The sequence below is a fragment of the Chroicocephalus ridibundus genome, chromosome 14 (genome assembly GCF_963924245.1).
Source record: "Chroicocephalus ridibundus chromosome 14, bChrRid1.1, whole genome shotgun sequence".
In the NCBI taxonomy this organism is placed as follows: domain Eukaryota; kingdom Metazoa; phylum Chordata; class Aves; order Charadriiformes; family Laridae; genus Chroicocephalus; species Chroicocephalus ridibundus.
In genome coordinates this window covers 10,716,083-10,732,904 of record NC_086297.1, presented here as the reverse complement: position 1 = coordinate 10,732,904, position 16,822 = coordinate 10,716,083, and the positions used below count along the sequence as shown (strand labels likewise).

Sequence of the window (16,822 nt, the reverse complement as noted above, 5' to 3'; positions counted from 1 at the left end):
TCCCGCCCCGTCTCGGGTGCTCTCCGCGCATCCCCCCTTCCCTGCGCGCCCCCGGCCGGCCCGGGGACAGCCAAGGGGCTCGTTTGGCCGGGAAAGTCACCGGGCACAGCACTGGGGCGGCGACCGTCCCCCTGTACTCGGCACCGGTGAGGCTGCACCTCGAGGGTTGTGTCCAGTTTTGGACCCCTCACTGCAAGACAGACATTGAGGTGCTGGAGCATGTCCAGAGAAGGGCGACGGAGCTGGTGAGGGGTCTGGAGCACAGGTCTTGTGAAGAGCGGCTGAGGGAGCTGGGGGTGTTCAGTCTGGAGAAGAGGAGACTGAGGGGAGACCTTCTCGCTCTCTGCAGCTCCCTGGAAGGATGGGGTAGCCAGGGGGGTCCGTCTCTTCTCCCAGGGAACAGGCGACGGGACAAGAGGAAACAACTTCAAGTTGCGCCAGGGGAGGTTTAGATTGGATATTAGGAAAAATTTCTTCATTGAAAGGGTTGTCAAGCATTGGAACAGGCTGCCCAGGGAAGTGGTGGAATCACCACCCCTGGAGGTATTTAAAGGATGTGTGGACGTGCTGCTGAGGGACATGGCGTAGTGGTGGTTTTGTCAGTGTTAGGTTGATGGTTGGAGTCAATGATCTTAAAGATCCCTTCCAACCTAGACGATTCTATGATTCTACATGGGGGACACCCACTGGTGACAGCACGGACCCACTGCCTGGGCATGGTGGGGTGCCAGCAGTGCACTCCATGCAGCAGTTACTTTGCCCACAGCAGGATCATCTCATTTCCACCTGGGCACGGTTCCTGAATGGATGGAAGCTGATAATTTTGCTGGGACCTCCTTGTGTCTCCACTTACTAGGAAGCACTTGGGACTCGATCTTATTTGTAAAACTCTCCAACAATTAATGACCACTTTGGATAACTCCTTGTCTTGTTTAATGTCCCTGTTTATCCCATAGTTGACTTTGGATGCTTAACCCTTGGTGGCAGAGACCCTTCTGTGAAAACCCAGAGGCAAAAAAAATGCCTTTAAAGATGTGAGGAACTGCAGGAGGTGAATAGGCCCAACGCCCAAACTACCCAGCCAAAAATAAAGGGAGCAAAAACCCAAGATGTGGGGAGGGGGGAGGAGAGGATCCAGCTGCACACAGACAGTGCTCTGCTATGCCAGGAGCCACGTATTTCTTTCAAAGAAGCAACAAGGGGGTCGAGATTGATCTTGCACATCTGCAGATAGGAGAGGGGTTAAAATATTTCCAGATCACTGGGTTTCTTAGTCTCCTGTTGTTCTTCCAAGTGTCTGTCACGCAGCTTTGTTAAGGGCACTGCACAGATTTTTCTAGGTGAGAGTTCATGGATGAGTATTAAAACATTTACACCCTGTTCACAGTTTGGTGTGTAACACCTTGTGAAGTGCCCCGGTGCTGTCTGGGAGGATCCCATGGCTAAACCAGGATATTCCACTTGGGAGTGCTTCCTGCCTGCCTCTGCGCTGAGGATTAAATCCTTCGCAGTGTATCCCCTTCCATTTGTGGGTTTAGCTTTTCATGTCGTTTTTGTTTGGTAAATTACAGGTACTGTTCTGCTGATTATGAAGTATTAACATAATTACAGTAATTATGTCAAATGATGCAATGCATGTAAGCATGTAATTAGCATGCGGGGACAACACTGAGCAAAGTGATGACAACATGCAATAATGCAAAATGCCTTATTCTCCCGGTCATGTGCAGTGACACGGGCTTTAGAGCTCAGTGCCTTGATTATTTCTTTAGAAGGAGGTTTTGTTAGAATGTTTTGCTTCCTTCCCTCAGAGTGGAAAGAAAAGCACACAGAGAAAACACCGTATTGCTTTATTCCTGGGTGTGTTTATATGTGCAACCCTCTGCATGCCCCCCAACCTACTGTATCTGATTTCCTTTGCAATATTCTAACTCTCTGCGTTTGATAAAACAAACAAGTGCCCAGGCAGCTGCTCACATTACACTTTGGAACTTTTGAAACTGCCTGAAAACTGGGAACTTTTAAGATACGGAACAGTCTGTGCTATTTTGCAGTGGCTACTACCTCTGGCTTTCATTCTCCCCTGTTTAACTCAGAAAAGGCAGAGCTTTTATTTCTGGGGACTGAGAGAAGTGATGGCAACATGGGGGCTTTGAAAGCCCCTCCCGTCCTCCGTGCCTTGGTGATGCTGATACAGTTCTTCATCCGACCCAAGCTGATGAGTGCTGATGAGTCTTACAAATGAGCAAAGCCCGGGGTCGTGGGTGCCGAGACAGCGTTCTGGCTGCAGAGCCAGGGTTCGTGGGTGCCGAGCCATGGCCAGGTTAAGCCTCCCCCAGTTCAAAAGTGAGGGGCAGAAGGAAGGAGATAGGGAACCTCTGCGGGGAAGGGGGCTGTTGGGTTTGCTCATTTGCATCTCAATCCCCACAATGCTCTTCCGGCTACTCACAGCTATTCCATAGTAGTGCTCTTGGCTGAGATCTGGGAACACGCTCAAAGGGTGAGGCAGCTTTTGGATGCACTGAGCTGTTTTCTGTTTGAGCTGTGAAAAGCAAACATCTTTTCAAGGGAGAACATTCTGAACAGTAATTTTTTTTTGCATTTACCATTCAGAAAGAGCAAAACTTCACTGAAATCTCGGAGGAAAATATTGTATAGTGTTGAAAGGAAACATAAATCCTCTGCAGCAAAGGGTTCACCACTACTCTGAAAAGAGAAGCCGCGAAGTTACTACACTGGCCTAACATGGCAGGACTGGAGATACAGGTTCTGGAAACAGCTTCTTAAACTCCAACACTTGAACCCCCGTAAAGCTCTGTCACATTCCTCAAGGAGCAACTCAAAGATGAGGATCTACACAGTCACTTCAGACACTTGATTCTAAATTCACTTTAAATATCTACTTGTGAGGGCTCCAAACCCAGGCCAAACAGCGGTGATTTTAAAAGACTCAGAGAACAGGCGGCTGCAGGAGGAGAACCTGTTGAAGGAGAGATGACTAATTTGCTTCAGTACTCAAATTTGCAGATCTGGATAAAACAAAAATCAAGCAGTGATTAGAGATGGGCTCAAGCTTAGATCTGGATTTACATTTTCTCCAAAGCATGGCTGCGTTTAGATCCCAGGTATTAGGGACCAAACCCTCCTACTAAGTTGGGACCCGGACGGAAGGCATAGCAGGGGCGCTTCCAGATGCAGGATTTTGGGTTAAACGCATCTCAGCTGAACATGCGAAGCTGGTTTAAACAGTGTGGCAGAGCTAATCTGCTGAAAGGTCTCACTCAGCATTGCTGTCCCAAAGGGAATATATATGGGAGAAGTGCAGGCTCCTGGAGAAGCCTTGCTGGTCACTACCCAGCCCCATGTGTTGGTTTCGCCATGTGTCCCCGTGTTTTGCAACTCCCAAGCAGCTCCCTCTCAGCTGATTTATTTTCACGCTACTCAGCTTGCAGGAGGTGAATCAGGTCCTGTGGTTACAGAGCAGACCCAACCATAGTGCCTGGTGTGCAGCCCCTCGCCGGCTGCCAGGAAGGGAAATCTGAAACTGTAAAGGAGGAGGGGGAAGGAGGAGAAGGAGGGTATTCTCTGGAAAGGCAAAGCTATAGCTAAACAGCATGCAGGGCAAAGCAAGGAGGGAGAAGAGAGTGGTGTAAGAATTGAAACAAGCCACATAGAGGACAATAGAAAATTAGTACAGGAGCAATATGAAATAAATAGAATTTGTAAGGTAAATCCAGCGAACAGACAGGAGCAAGAAGAATAACAGCACTGGGAGAGGTTCAGTGGCTGAATGGATAGTGGGAAATCTTTGTGTGTGGTGAGGGGAGACTGTGTTACTTGCTCTCATGAAATTAAAATTAGTAATGAAAATACACTCATCCATAATTGCACCCTTCTGCTTAATCCTGCTTACTTCTGTTAGTGCTAATATCTGAGCATAGTTCCTATTACTCCTAAGTTGCTACTACTCACAGCTTGCTTTTCTTGTTTTAAATGGAAAAGTTTTGGCCTGTGTAATGTCACAGAAAATGACATGCATTTAAAGAAAAATAAGTAAATCTTTCCTAGAAGAAGCTAGTGTTAAGTCCATGCCTGAAATCAAGTTGTAGGAGAACAGGATTTCTGATGGAACAGTGTCAATTTAGAGATTGCATTTTAAAGAGCGAGGCAGCATGACAGAAGTGTTGAAATAGGGAGCAGGGGAGCGCAGGGAGCTGCCCCTCTCCCCTCGGACACACAGGCAGCTCCCAAACAAACAGCCACCCACTGACCTGGCAGCTCCCGCCGCACACAAGACCCCGCTGCCACCTCGGGATGGGGCCGTCAGGATCCCAACCAGCGCCCACCCGAATCAATGGATTTCGCTGTAGGCACAGAAGTGAGACGTAGGTATTTTCAGAATCTTAATTGTCTGATAAACCAAAAAACTCTGTAAAAAAAATTATTTGGGCAAGTTAATTACAAGACATTACACCAAAATAAATAAAGAAATAAAGTGGAGGTGTCCAGACTTGTGATGTGGCCAAACCAGTTGCTGTACTTAAAATTACACCTATTGGTCTCACTGCACGGGGGAATGTGGAAACAGGGATGCTACCTCTGAAGGCAATGAAGTTCATTTACCGTGAATACTTAGACATTTAAGGCAAATCATCAGTTTGGCCAATGTGTATGCTTTATTTTTTTAAATTTCTACCCTGGCAAACAAATGTCCCTTTCTCCTCATGGGCATTATTTCCACCTCACAGATATGGAGCAGGGTGAGACACGGGACTAAGACAGGGCTTTCTGCGGGGAGGTCAGACGCGCTCTCCTCCCCTGTGTCCCCCGAGGCAACGCTGCGTGAAGCCCCTCTGCAAGAGCAGGTAACTCAGCCCAGGTAAGAGCTGAATCACCTTCTGCAAGCGCCTGCCCTCTCCGCTGACTGCAGAGGGAGACTACACTCCTGGCTAGCTACTCTGAATTCCAGCACCTCAGCTAGCTGAAATACATGCAGATCAGCGAGGCTGAGCAAGGTGTAACCTTGGCCAAGCAGACTAAAGTGGAGTAAGGATGAAATCTATGCTCTGTGATAGCGCTAAAACCATAGCTCTAGGATACCAAGGACCATTTTCCCGCAGCATACATCTTGTTTGTCATCAAGCCAAGGGCCACAGCCTGACGGTAGCAAAGGTTCCTGTGCTTTTCTCTCACCATTTCCCCCCCTCCAAACACCTTAAACTGTTAAGCAACCCAGCCCATGCAGACAGGAATTTGTTTTAGTCTTTGCACATCAAACTGAAAAGCCAGGAAGGGAATGATGTCTGGACCCAAGCAGCCTATTGAGAGGATCAAAAAGGTAACACAAAGCACAAAAGATGGCTAAGAAACACAGATCATTTGCCATCCCACACAGCAAAGCTGTCTCAGGACCTGGGGACCCAGGCGGAGGATTTAGTGCCTAAGCCTAGAGACTCCTCTGGGTTGCAGGCATTAACTCATGCTTGCATGCCTGAGACCGGATAAAGCTGAAGTCAAAAACAAAAACCTCTAAAGTGGCCTCAGCATATTGTTGTTTTGGGGATAGTCCGGTGCATTTCATCCACAAGAATTAGTGTTTTCTTTTCATTTCACAATAACCTAGGTATTTAAAATGTCTGCCAAAAAGTACTCAGAAACCCAGCATTTAATCTGAGGACTTTTCAAGAGGACCAGTTGTTTATTTCTACCATCTAATGAACATTAATTTCCTGTTTTAGCAAATGTAATTTATGCCACTGGTGAAGCTGATATTTATCTTGCTGCATATCCTCTTGGCTGGCTTAGTTTTTCATTTTCTCCAGTTCCTCCAGCCTGCGTGCACTCTGCAACCTGTAGACTCAGCCCCTGCAATCAGTACGTTCTTCAAATGTATTCCAAAGTTTCCAGTACATGGTGGGAGAATCCGATAGCAGAGAACACAGGCCCGAATCCATTAGCAGCCACTTCTCATAATGAAAACAACGCTAAAGAGAATATTTGTAAGCCTGATCTGAAAACAAGAATATATTTTCCTTTCTGCTTCAGAACTTAGACAAAAACTAATGCAAGTTACACTGAACAAATCCAGCCCTTGCCAGGATAAACAAACATTTGCAGTGTTGTTTGCTACATGAAATAAAGACACTGACATGCATTTTAATGCAACTCTCCTACAAATTGTGAAAAAAATAACTGTGCACTGTGTATTCGTTGCTAGGTTACTAGAAGGGAAGAGAATATTTTTGCAGACATGATGAACTAACAAGGTAAATAATTCAACTTAATCATTTGCAAATTTCACACTTAATTTTCAACAGCAGGTCTTTTCAGAGCCCAGATCAACCTCAGAGCTGATGACAATGATTTTTTAGAGCAAGGCTGACAAGCTCCTGTGAGCCAGATTTGGCCCATGGGGTAGTTTTTATATGCCAAACTTCAACCTCCTCCTCCCACACCCCGAATAAAACGTCCGTTTTACTAGAAAAAGGGCAGTGAGGTTTACCCAGTTGTTATTAACAGCACATGAATTTTCATTTCTTCTCTGAACTCACTCACTCACTCACTGAGTGATGCCTTAGCAAATATGGCAGCATTAACAGAGAAAAAAACAAAAGAGCTCTCTGTACACACGCAATCTGTCTGCACAGTACTCCTATCAGCGAGTAGCACTAACTCTGATTAAAGCAGATCAGGGATTGTCTAACTAATCCATAAATTCCGACATTATTACATATTTGCTTAAGGAAAAACAATGGATCAGATCATGAAATCAGATCTGTGCTGCTCCACAAAGTAGGGTGCTTTGTGCTGCTTTGTGGCAGTACTTGCAGGGCAGATGTACCTGAAGGAAGGGTAAAGGGCCCTGCATCCCCATCTCCCTGTTAGCACCCAGCTCAGCAGCAAGAAAATGCCTCCAAAGAGACCTGAAGCTGAGAATCTTTCTATTTTGCAAAGTTTCCAGATGACAAACAATACATCTGCTGAAAGAGGTTCTGATTTCTTCTTTTTCTTTCCTTTGGTTCAAAGCATGTTTTGGCTATCATGGCTTTATTAGGTCAGATTACACTCTCATTTACGTGCCAACAAATCTGACCACAGAAATGCTCCACTGATTAATTAGTGGACTAAGGAAGAGGCAAGTCAGGTTCTCTGTCAAAGTCTCTACTCAGTTCCTTGCATGATTTCTGAAAGTCATTTCTCTGTATTACGATGCAGAATTTAGTTGATGAGGAACTCTGAAAATCAGTTGACACAAATTCATGGTGCTCTGCCAATTTCTTGTTGCGAGAGCAGTGGCAAAGACAAAATACCACGAAAGCTCAAAGGTATGGTAACGGGCCTTGTTGAGGCTAAAAGATCTTAATCTGAAATGTCCCAAGGACAGTGCCAAGCCATGAAATCTAATGAAAACTGATAAGTAATGACTAGCGAATTATAAAGTTTTCTTACTCAGAAACACCATGAAGCCAGCAGAAATTTCAATATTTTTAGAAGACACTGTAGTCACCCAGACTGTCTTTCTTTTAATGCTTTTGGGAGAAGTCCTTGAAGCAGTACGTAAGTATCAGATCTGAACTTTGCTATCCTGGTAATACATATGTCTGGGTATCTTCTGCTTTCTCAGACAGGATTCTGCCTGAAAATCCAATCAAATCCATTCAAGGGGAAAAAAACTAGTGTAAGATTGAAGGAAAGGGAATCCTCCCTACCGTTGATTTCACTAGACACTTGTGCTCCCATGAAGAACGGGAGCAGGTCTCTTGTTACGTATCAAACTTTGTCATTCTTCTCTTCCTGAGTCCATGCTGACAAAACGGGGTTGGGCCTTACGTGGACCCAAATGCTTGAACAGAAGCAAAGGTCTGTCAGTCTGTACTTCTTTCCCCTAACAGTGACCCATCTCATGCTAGCTAGCAAGTCTTCTAAGCAGAATTCTGGAGATCTCATTCATCATGTAGATCAGATGTTGTTTTTAAATTACCCTTCTTTTAGACAGCAAGAATGAGATTACTTTCTTCCGTACTGGAAGATTTATCTCTTACCAGTTTACAGTCATTTCCTTTTTTCTGTTTTATCCAGAAAGGATGGACCATTTCAAGGGGGGAAAAAAAAAAAAAAAGTAGAACTAACCCAAATGGTTGATTATCTTTGTATCTCTAGTTCTATTTCATTTCATGCCTCCCTCACTTCACAGCACTATAACCTTTTTGAATTGCTCTCTGTGATATCCACTCCTTCACTGTTGACCATTGCTCACTTATTCATTGCTTGTTGGATCAGCTGGGCACTTGCACAATCAAGTCTTTGTTATGCTTTCAGACAGGCTGCAAGTCACAATATTGAAGCAGCACAAGCACTGTTTCCTCTGCTGGTATTCTTCTTCCCTGGCATTTAGGAAGACAGCATCCTAAACACATGAAAATGCATTTAAAGTAATTATGACAATAGTTCATACAACAGCTCTCATTTAACTGGCTACACAATGTCTTTTCCCCTGTAATTGTCATCAGAGAGTGGAATACGCAAAAGTCTGAAGAGTTTTTGCAAGTTGGTCAACTGAGAAACAAGAATTTTCTTCTTTGAAAAATGTATCAGATCTCAGGTTTTATTTAATGAATCAGTAGATGATGGCTGGTGATACAGTTAGCGGGGATCCTAGAAGAGCTGCTCTCTCCGACCAATTAATTGGCCCAAACAAAATGGAATGTAGTTTTCTAACTAATAAGCACTGACAATAATGAAGAGCAACTGGAGGGACGGTGGGAAGATAAAGGAATGCACATACCAAGGGTCCACAACAGTATGAAATGTCAAAGTTCAAGTTTATATGCATAATAACCACAACTGGCACATGGGTTGTTGGGTACATAAATAATCTGAGAACCCAAGATGAGAACAACTAACAAACTGCAACTTTATACAGTTGGAGGTTTTAAAACAAAATGAAACTTCTCATATGCAAACACAGATAGCCCAGAATTAAAATACCTGCTTCTAGGCCTATGCTGTCAGTGCATCTGAACACCTATATATCCTTGAACTCTCCCTCAATAGGCAGAGTATCGGACATAGCACAAGAAGCAAAGTTAGCAAAATGCTATTTTTAGTTGATTTCACTTGAAGTCAAAATGAGGATCTTGGCTTCCCAGATGGTGAAATTAAATCTCTCTCTCTTGCAGCAGAAAAAAAGAAGTACCTTATTTGGGAAGGGAAAGTTAAGATAGAAGTTAAGTAGCTGGGTTGATTATGGAAAGAATAAGAGTATTCAGCAGAAGTAGACGAGTAAGGATTTTGTCACTGGGAGGGAGAAGCAGAGTCTTTTGTGTATGGTGGTTTATTGCAGGCTCTAATGGCATCAGGATGATGTTACCAGGGAGCCTCTACACAATGAAATAATTTACTGTCATCTCTTATATCCTGCTAGCACAACAATGTAGTCTCCCCATAGACCTACTCCTAAAACAGTTTTGATAGCCAAATTCTATCTGTAGTGCTATGTCACAGAAGATGTCATAACCTTACCTAAAAAAAACCCAAACCCACAGCTTGACACAATTGTCAGTTTATTCATAAAAAATTACTGTGTATCGATAATGTCCTTTGAAAGGAATATTATACAGCCACACTTGCTGAGGTCTAAAGACCTTCCTTTCCTTTCTCTCTCATGTGCCTGGTCCTGGCAGCCCCCACAGTCCCTAATGCTGCCTGGGGCCGTGGCTTCTTCTCAGCTCCCCTGAAGCCAGGGAGGAGCAGCGGTGCTGTGCAGTCCCGAGAGCCTGGGGGTGTCATCACCTCCTGCTCCCCACAGCGGCCTACACGTCCTCCAGTTGAGCTCAGTGGCCCAACATGAGGGTGTCCCCATCGTGAGTCTGGACTTGACGGATGGTCTCACGCTGGGGCTGTGCCTCCAGCCCTCCCGCAGCCCAGGAGCCCCATGCACTGTTGGGTAAGATAGTAACAAGCCATCCCAGATACCATTTGCACAGCTTGTTGCCTTCTTTCCTCGTAGAGCTGGAGGTCCCCAGGTTAGCAGCATATTTGTCAGGCTGTTCAAAGTCCTTCCTGGCCTTGAGAAGAGTTACATTCAGTAAAGAAAGTACATAAAAATAGAGCAAAGGCTTTTCACTGAAAGAACAGTTTCCTGTCTCTGTTCTGTTCACATCTGGTCAATTTTCTGACAAGAATTACATCTTCACTACTCTTTTACAACACACAGCCAATACAGCTGTAAGGGAGGGAGCTGCTCACTATACTAGCCTTTGTATTATCAGCAGTATTATTAACTTTAATGAAGCTGTAAAATCTGTTTTACTGAAGATGCGTGAGCCTGAAAGAACTTTGAATCTCATAACCCAGGGTGAGTCTGAAGAATTGGCATTTACAGGAAAATGGAAAAACAGTCTTTGCTTGAAAATTAAACAAAACTGAAATTGAATTAGTCCCAATAAACTGTACTTGAAGACGCACTTTTCAGAGTAGATTAGTTATCATTTTAAGAATGATATAAAAAGATGCAATAAGATACGATCTAACAAGATGTCTTTTATAGGGAAGTATAAAGATTTAAAGAACCTATTGAATTCTATTTTCAATGAAGATGTATTAAGTAAATGTTGCTGTATTCTCTAGAGATATACAATTCTGGTAATCTTTTCTTCAGAGGCCTTTGGCTAATTCATAATTCAAAATGTTGCTCATTTCCCTTCCTGTCTGTATGTCATATAAAGATGTGCATCCAATACATTGTCTTGTGGGTCTCTGTATATTATACACATCCCAGTTCCTGTTATGTATACATTCCTTTGTAGGGATATGATTTATTTCTTTAAGCACTTTCCCATCTTAAAATGTCAGATGCTTCCTGTACTTATATACAAAGAAGTTTAAGCTCCCAAAGGTACTGAAGTTCAACAAAATTCTGACTGTGGACAGTATGAATTTACCAGTGAATCTTTGGGAAATACACAATTCCACCTACCTTCCTCAGCTGCCTAGCATAACTTTATTTCATAAGTGCTTAACACTTCAGTCATCAAGAAGATCAAACAGAGGTATGGTTTTGAAAACCAAAGAACTTAAACTGAACTTTCTAAAGGTTTATTCTTCTTCAAGTAGAAGCTTTGATTCTCAAGGGTTATCACTTGTGGCACACAGGAACTTGTCAAGATTAGGAAAATGGGATTTCAAGGCTAACTTTTATCTATTTCCATTATCTGAATCTTGCTATCTTTTGTAAATAAGGTTTTTTCCCCCCAAATAACTTACTTATAAAGCTTTTTGGGTAAGTAAGGAAACTACCATTATTGCTTTACGGGGTTTCAGATTGGTTACTTAATAACAAAACCAAACTGCGTTAACCGAGGTGGTTAGACCTTAATCAGTTGCCTATCACTGGATCCTCCAGCAGATTTCACCAGCTAAAAATTAAAGATGTTTCTTTTACTGTATTTTTAAAATATAGCATTATATAGAAACATTCCTTTCAGAAAAGATTCCCAAATAAAAGTCTAACTCTGCATAAGATTGCTCAGTTATTGAAGCCTTAGGCAAAGAAAAACCTGCACTGATCTTCTTCAACTCTGTGGAAGAACCGTGCCGCTCCCTTGCCACTGCCTTATCTTCTGCAGCCTTAGTCCATAAAAACACATTAAAAATAAAGGCATACTTAACAGCCTGAACTAGAGCAGCTAAGAGAATGGCCCAAGCAGAGGAGGGAAACTGCACAAAATTGCAGTGTGGCCCAGCAGACTGATGAGAGGACGTGAAAGGAAAACGCACAGGGAGCAGGATGACTGGTGATGGTCAAGAAGAGAATATGTTTGGAGGTGTGGACTGGTACTGAAATGAATTCGAGTGCTCCTGCAAAGGTACCTAAGTCTGGTACTCCTGCTAACAGAATATTTATGACATCTGCCAACTCATAAAAACAACCACAGGCTTCTTCAGATTGACTCATTTACAAAAAAGAAACAAGCAACAGCAACATCCTTTATAACGACAGATAAAGTTGCAAAGAGAGAAATGTATCACACAACAGATCTTCTCTATGGAGCAACAGCATTTTTTCAGCGAGGTTATTCAAATTCAACATGGCTAAATTATAAGATGTTTTCTTCAGGGCAATTAGCCCTGCAATTTCAGCTGAGCATTTGAAGCCTTGAGTACACAGGGAACTTGGCCCAAATAACTCTTAGGTACTAGTCCCCACCAGTAATAAAGGCTCTGAAGGGCAAAGGAAGTCATTAGCAACACTTGTGCAACTCCCTTAACAGGGTGTACACATGTAACTAATTGGAAATCAGTAAACAATTCTGGTATTGAAGCACAAAGCAGATAATCTCACTCACACTACTTCAGTCATTTTCTTCTCATGTGGCTGACTAGAATAAAACTGCTAAAATACTGTTTCCCTCATGCAGAAAAAGATCTAGGGGATATAATAGATCACAAGCTGATTAGGAGTCAACAGTGTCAAGCCATTGTGAAAAAGGCAAACACTGCACTAAGCTGTGCAAACATGAGTATGGCTTGCAAGACATGGGAAGTAATCCTGCTCTGCCCAGCACCGCTACAGCCCCAGTGGGAACGCTGGCTCTGGCACGGCGTCTCGTTCTCCAGCCGAGATGCAAAGCGCCCGGAGAGAGTCCATAAGAGAGCGACGAGAATTAACAGAGGCCTAAAGCATGGCTAGCGAGGAAGGACTGAATGAATCAAATGTGCATAACCTAAACAAGAGAGTGGGATGGGGCAGGAAATGTAACAACAATCCGCAAATACATAAATCGCGGCTGTGGAGAGGAATGATTGTTTTCTGCGTGCCGGGTGGATTTGGGATGGAGTTTGCCTCTCAGGCAAAGCAAGGGTTAACATAGGCATTAGCAAGAAAGCAGCTGAGAAGGCACACAGCTGCAGGGGATAAAAACACTGGAGAGGGCTATCAGAGGACCCCTGAAGGAGGGGGCCGAGGGAGCCTCTCAGGGCAAAGAGACAGGCTTAAGGGATGTTGGGCTGCCTCCTTTAGAAGAGATTCTAGTCTTATCTTTGGTGGGTTACTGGCCTCTTCGTTTGTATTGACTCAGTCTGTTTGATTATGAAGTGGGTATCTTTTTTTAGGCCTGCAAAAGAGAAGGATGGGGTGCTAAGGTTTTATTTAAAAAAAAAAAAAAAGTCCAGCTGAACTTTTCACATCTGGCCTAAAACATGGTCGAAGTGCTGAATCAATGAAAGGCAGGAGGATAACTTTGGCCTAAGGGAAAATATTTAAATTCCTGGTGCTAACAGAGGATTTAAACTGAGGAACTATACCTTGGGAGCTGAGGACTTGAGTCTGTAGACAAAGAGACAACAAGAAGCTTCTGTATCAAAGGGAAAAATTAGGCAATAGGCTCATGCTCAACAGCTCTAAAACTGGGGAGATGGCAGGTGTCAGGATCTTTTTGCTAGGGGGGAAAGATCTCAGCCTGCCAAATTGGAGGGGGCTTTGGAATCACAGCAAGGTCTAGGTTAGATTCTAAGAAATTCTTTCTAAGGGCAAAGAAAGCGAGGATTGCAATAAATTGGCTGAGGATGTTACAAAGCCCCTATTGCCAAGGAAGGCCTTTGAGAACAGGCTGGGAAGTATTTATCAGGAATGACAAAAGTTGATCCCACCTCAGGACGGCAGGACTACTAGAGGAGCTTCTGAAGTCCCATTCTGCCCTATAGTACTGGAAAGAGAAATATTGCATCCCTCTCTTCTTGCCACTTAACTGTGACATTTCATGAAAATAACCCAGTGTTTTTGGAAGCTCAAAGCATTCTTTGAATAGAAGTGGTTTCAAAACTAGCTCTAAGCTGAATATTTACCTACTCTGTTGAACGATCCTTTCAACATGGCGTGTTCTGGAAGTATTTCAGTCCTGAAGCTTGTGAATTTAGTGACAAATGTGTTGGAATAAAACACTATAGTCACTCATTCTGTCTTTGCAATAAAGATACAGCTAAACTGTCACCCGCGTGCTCCACAACACCAACGAACAGATTTGTATGTAAGGATACTCTTTTACCCCCCCAGTTACAGTTTGATCTCTTCAAAAAGAAACTAAACCCAAGACTGCTTGGCCTAAATAACCCTAGCGATACCCTACACAGGCAGTCTTTTTTTTATCTTTTTTTTTTTTTAAACTCACAGTGAAATCAGTTGAGATCTGGCCTCACAAGTCACTAGGTCTAAGTTGTCCATACTACATCTAGTCTGTGTCACTTTTGAAATGGCAGTTAAATGTAAAGAAAGCAAAACAACTTCCTAGATAGGATGCCTTTCCATCAAGATGGGGAGAAAATCTATTTGATAGCTAAAGGCTCCAAAATTTGCAAGTTTTAGGTTCACGGTAAGGATCCCCAAGAGGTTGTTTTATCAGAAATAAAGGCTAAAAACTGGCATGATGAAAAATGTCTTTGATTCTGTAATGCTTTTAGCTGTAAGAACTGCTTTGTGTGCTGTTTCCCACCACTCTGAAAAAAAATCTTTAAAGTAGAGCAATTGGAAGTACAACTAGGACAAAACCATTTTTGCTTGCTTCTAAATGAGTTTGTCATGCCAGTGTTAGGAGATCTCTTTCCATTCTGACCCACATGAAAGAGGAATAGGCACTGAAACAATGGGCTATATTTTGAAAACTATTTAGTTGCCCAAGAATGCAGAAATGCCTGCTAGATTTTCAAAAGCCAGTAGGTAACGACTCTCCCAGTGGAAGTGAGATCCCACTGAATAGTTTTTGCATGCTTGTGGGCCTTTAAAAGTCTGTCCAAAATCCCCCCCAAATGAAAATCACATTTTAAGGAGATGTTTGTATTTAATTACCCTGTGTGGTCAGCTATAGAATATAATTTCGAAAACATTTCTGGTGGTTTTGATTGGTTCCCTGTTTTCCTCGGGGAAGGAACTGTGGGCTTTGCTCTGCATTTTGTGGACTTGTTTCACATAATGAGGCACCGGTCCCTGACTGGGACTTTTGTTTGGTGCAGCGCGAGTAAAGCAATACTCTGCTACACTTTCTTAGATAAAGCGAGGCATGCAGGCAACATAAAAGTGCTAGCAGCCTTCGTCGCCAGAAAAAAAAAAAAAAGAAATGATCATATTTAGCAGTGCTGTTCGCAGAGAGATTAAACCCAGGCTGGATGGGGAGAAGCTGTGTAGATAATTTGAAATAGATTCCGAGGGTGAATTACTGCTTGGCTGTCTTCCTCACCTCCTCGGTTCTCAGATTTGTGTGCCAACAAACATTTTAAGATAACTCTGCACTGTTTGCTCCTTGAATTGTCTAGCTGTTTAACAGGCTCTTCAGATAAACAAGGGATAATCTCAGGATTTCATTCAACAAAGATCGCTTTGTGCAAATTTTAAAAATTCTGAATAGGTTGTTGTACAGGGCCTGGTCTTGCAATCGCTTTTAGTTGTGAATACTTTCACGGGAATAAGTAGTTGCACAATCATAGTTTCAGTAAGCAAATGATCAGTAATGATATCATTAGCACCAACAAATAGTTTCCCATTTTTAAAGGTTATTAAAAGAGGCACTGGTAGCACTGAACAGACCAGTTTTGATCAAGAAAAGTGCTGACTAGAGAGATATAAGTAAAAAGTGTAATTAGAGAACAGGGGTGAAACTGCAGACACCATTTATTTAAGAAATTTGTGCCTCCACAGGCAGGACCTCCAGCCCCGCCCCGGCCTGACCAGCACACCCCGAGCCGGGGGGGCAGCGCCGGCGGTGACACCGCACAGGCCGCGAGGAGCAACGCTTTAAAACTTTAAAAAGCCACAGGGCAGCCTCCTTGAGCCGCCCACACGGCCTGCGGCTCGCCCCGGCCCTCTCTCCGGTCACACCGAGGGCGAAGCCGCCTCCCCGCCCTCCCTCTCCTCAGCGCCTCGCTGCTCGCCGCCCGCCCAGACTGTCGCGCAAGGCAGCGGCGCCGCTTCCGGCCTCTCTGGCCGCCTGCTCGATGGTTGTTCCTCCCGCCGGGGTCTCCCTGAGGGGAGAGCGGGCGGGAGCGGGCCGAGGCGCGGGGGGCGGCGGGCGGCCGCTCGGCCCCGCGGAGGGTAGCGGGGCAGTTCCTGTAGAGAAAAGCGGGGAGGGAGAGGGGCAGCACCCCGCGGCGGTGGGTGTGAGGTAGCCGCCTTCCCCCCACCCCCCTCCCTGGGCCGGGAGCCCCGACTCCCTCAGGGCGTTACGGGGAGAGCGGCCCCCCCTCCTCGGCCAGGGGCGGCCATGGCGGAGGCGGGGAGGGCCGGCGGCAGCCCCGCTGTTCAGGTGGTACGTGTGGGGCGGGAGTGCGGGCTGGGGCTCGGGCAGGGAGCGGGGCGGGTGGCTCGGGGGGAGGAGGAGGAGGAAGAGGCCGTGGAGCGAGGTCCCGCCTGTGTGGGAGCTTTGGGGGGGCTCGACGGAGGGAAGCAGCGAGGCTTTTCATGAGAGACTTTCTCCTGGTCTTTGGGCTGGTTGCCCTTAGAGAGGAGGCCAGGCATGTTTGGTTCCCTGTAGTTTGAAGAGATAGTTTTAAAATTTTCTTCCAGGACTTTATTGTTTTGTCAGTCCCGGTGTCTTTTTTTTTTCTTTTTTTTTTTTCTTTTTTAATTACTTTTTCTTTTACAAATTTACACACGTACAACCGGTGCAGTTTGGCAACGGTTTAGCTTTGGTGAGGCAAACATCTGAAAAGCACACACGTGCAGATCAATGAGCAAGTAAAAATGATGAACAGCTTCAACACAGTTTCGGCTCGTAGAGGCAGGTCAAAGTTTGTGGCCTGAAAACCTCTCTGGGTTTATTTAAAGTATCCCATA

The 16,822-nt window shown here is 44.4% G+C and overlaps 1 protein-coding gene across 7 annotated transcripts in view; it reads left to right on the top strand.

The window, feature by feature from the left end:
- Positions 1-15,978: 15,978 nt before the first annotated feature.
- B3GNTL1 (UDP-GlcNAc:betaGal beta-1,3-N-acetylglucosaminyltransferase like 1) overlaps positions 15,979-16,822 on the top strand; it is a 127,887-nt gene continuing 127,043 nt past the window's right edge. For all 7 annotated transcript variants that reach the window (XR_010073228.1, XM_063351636.1, XM_063351635.1 and 4 more), the window contains exon 1: positions 15,979-16,295. Coding sequence is in view for 5 of the 7 variants with exons in the window: in XM_063351636.1 (XP_063207706.1) it covers positions 16,251-16,295 (45 nt within the window). In the remaining 2 variants the exon portion in view is untranslated. The remainder of the gene's footprint in view (positions 16,296-16,822) is intronic.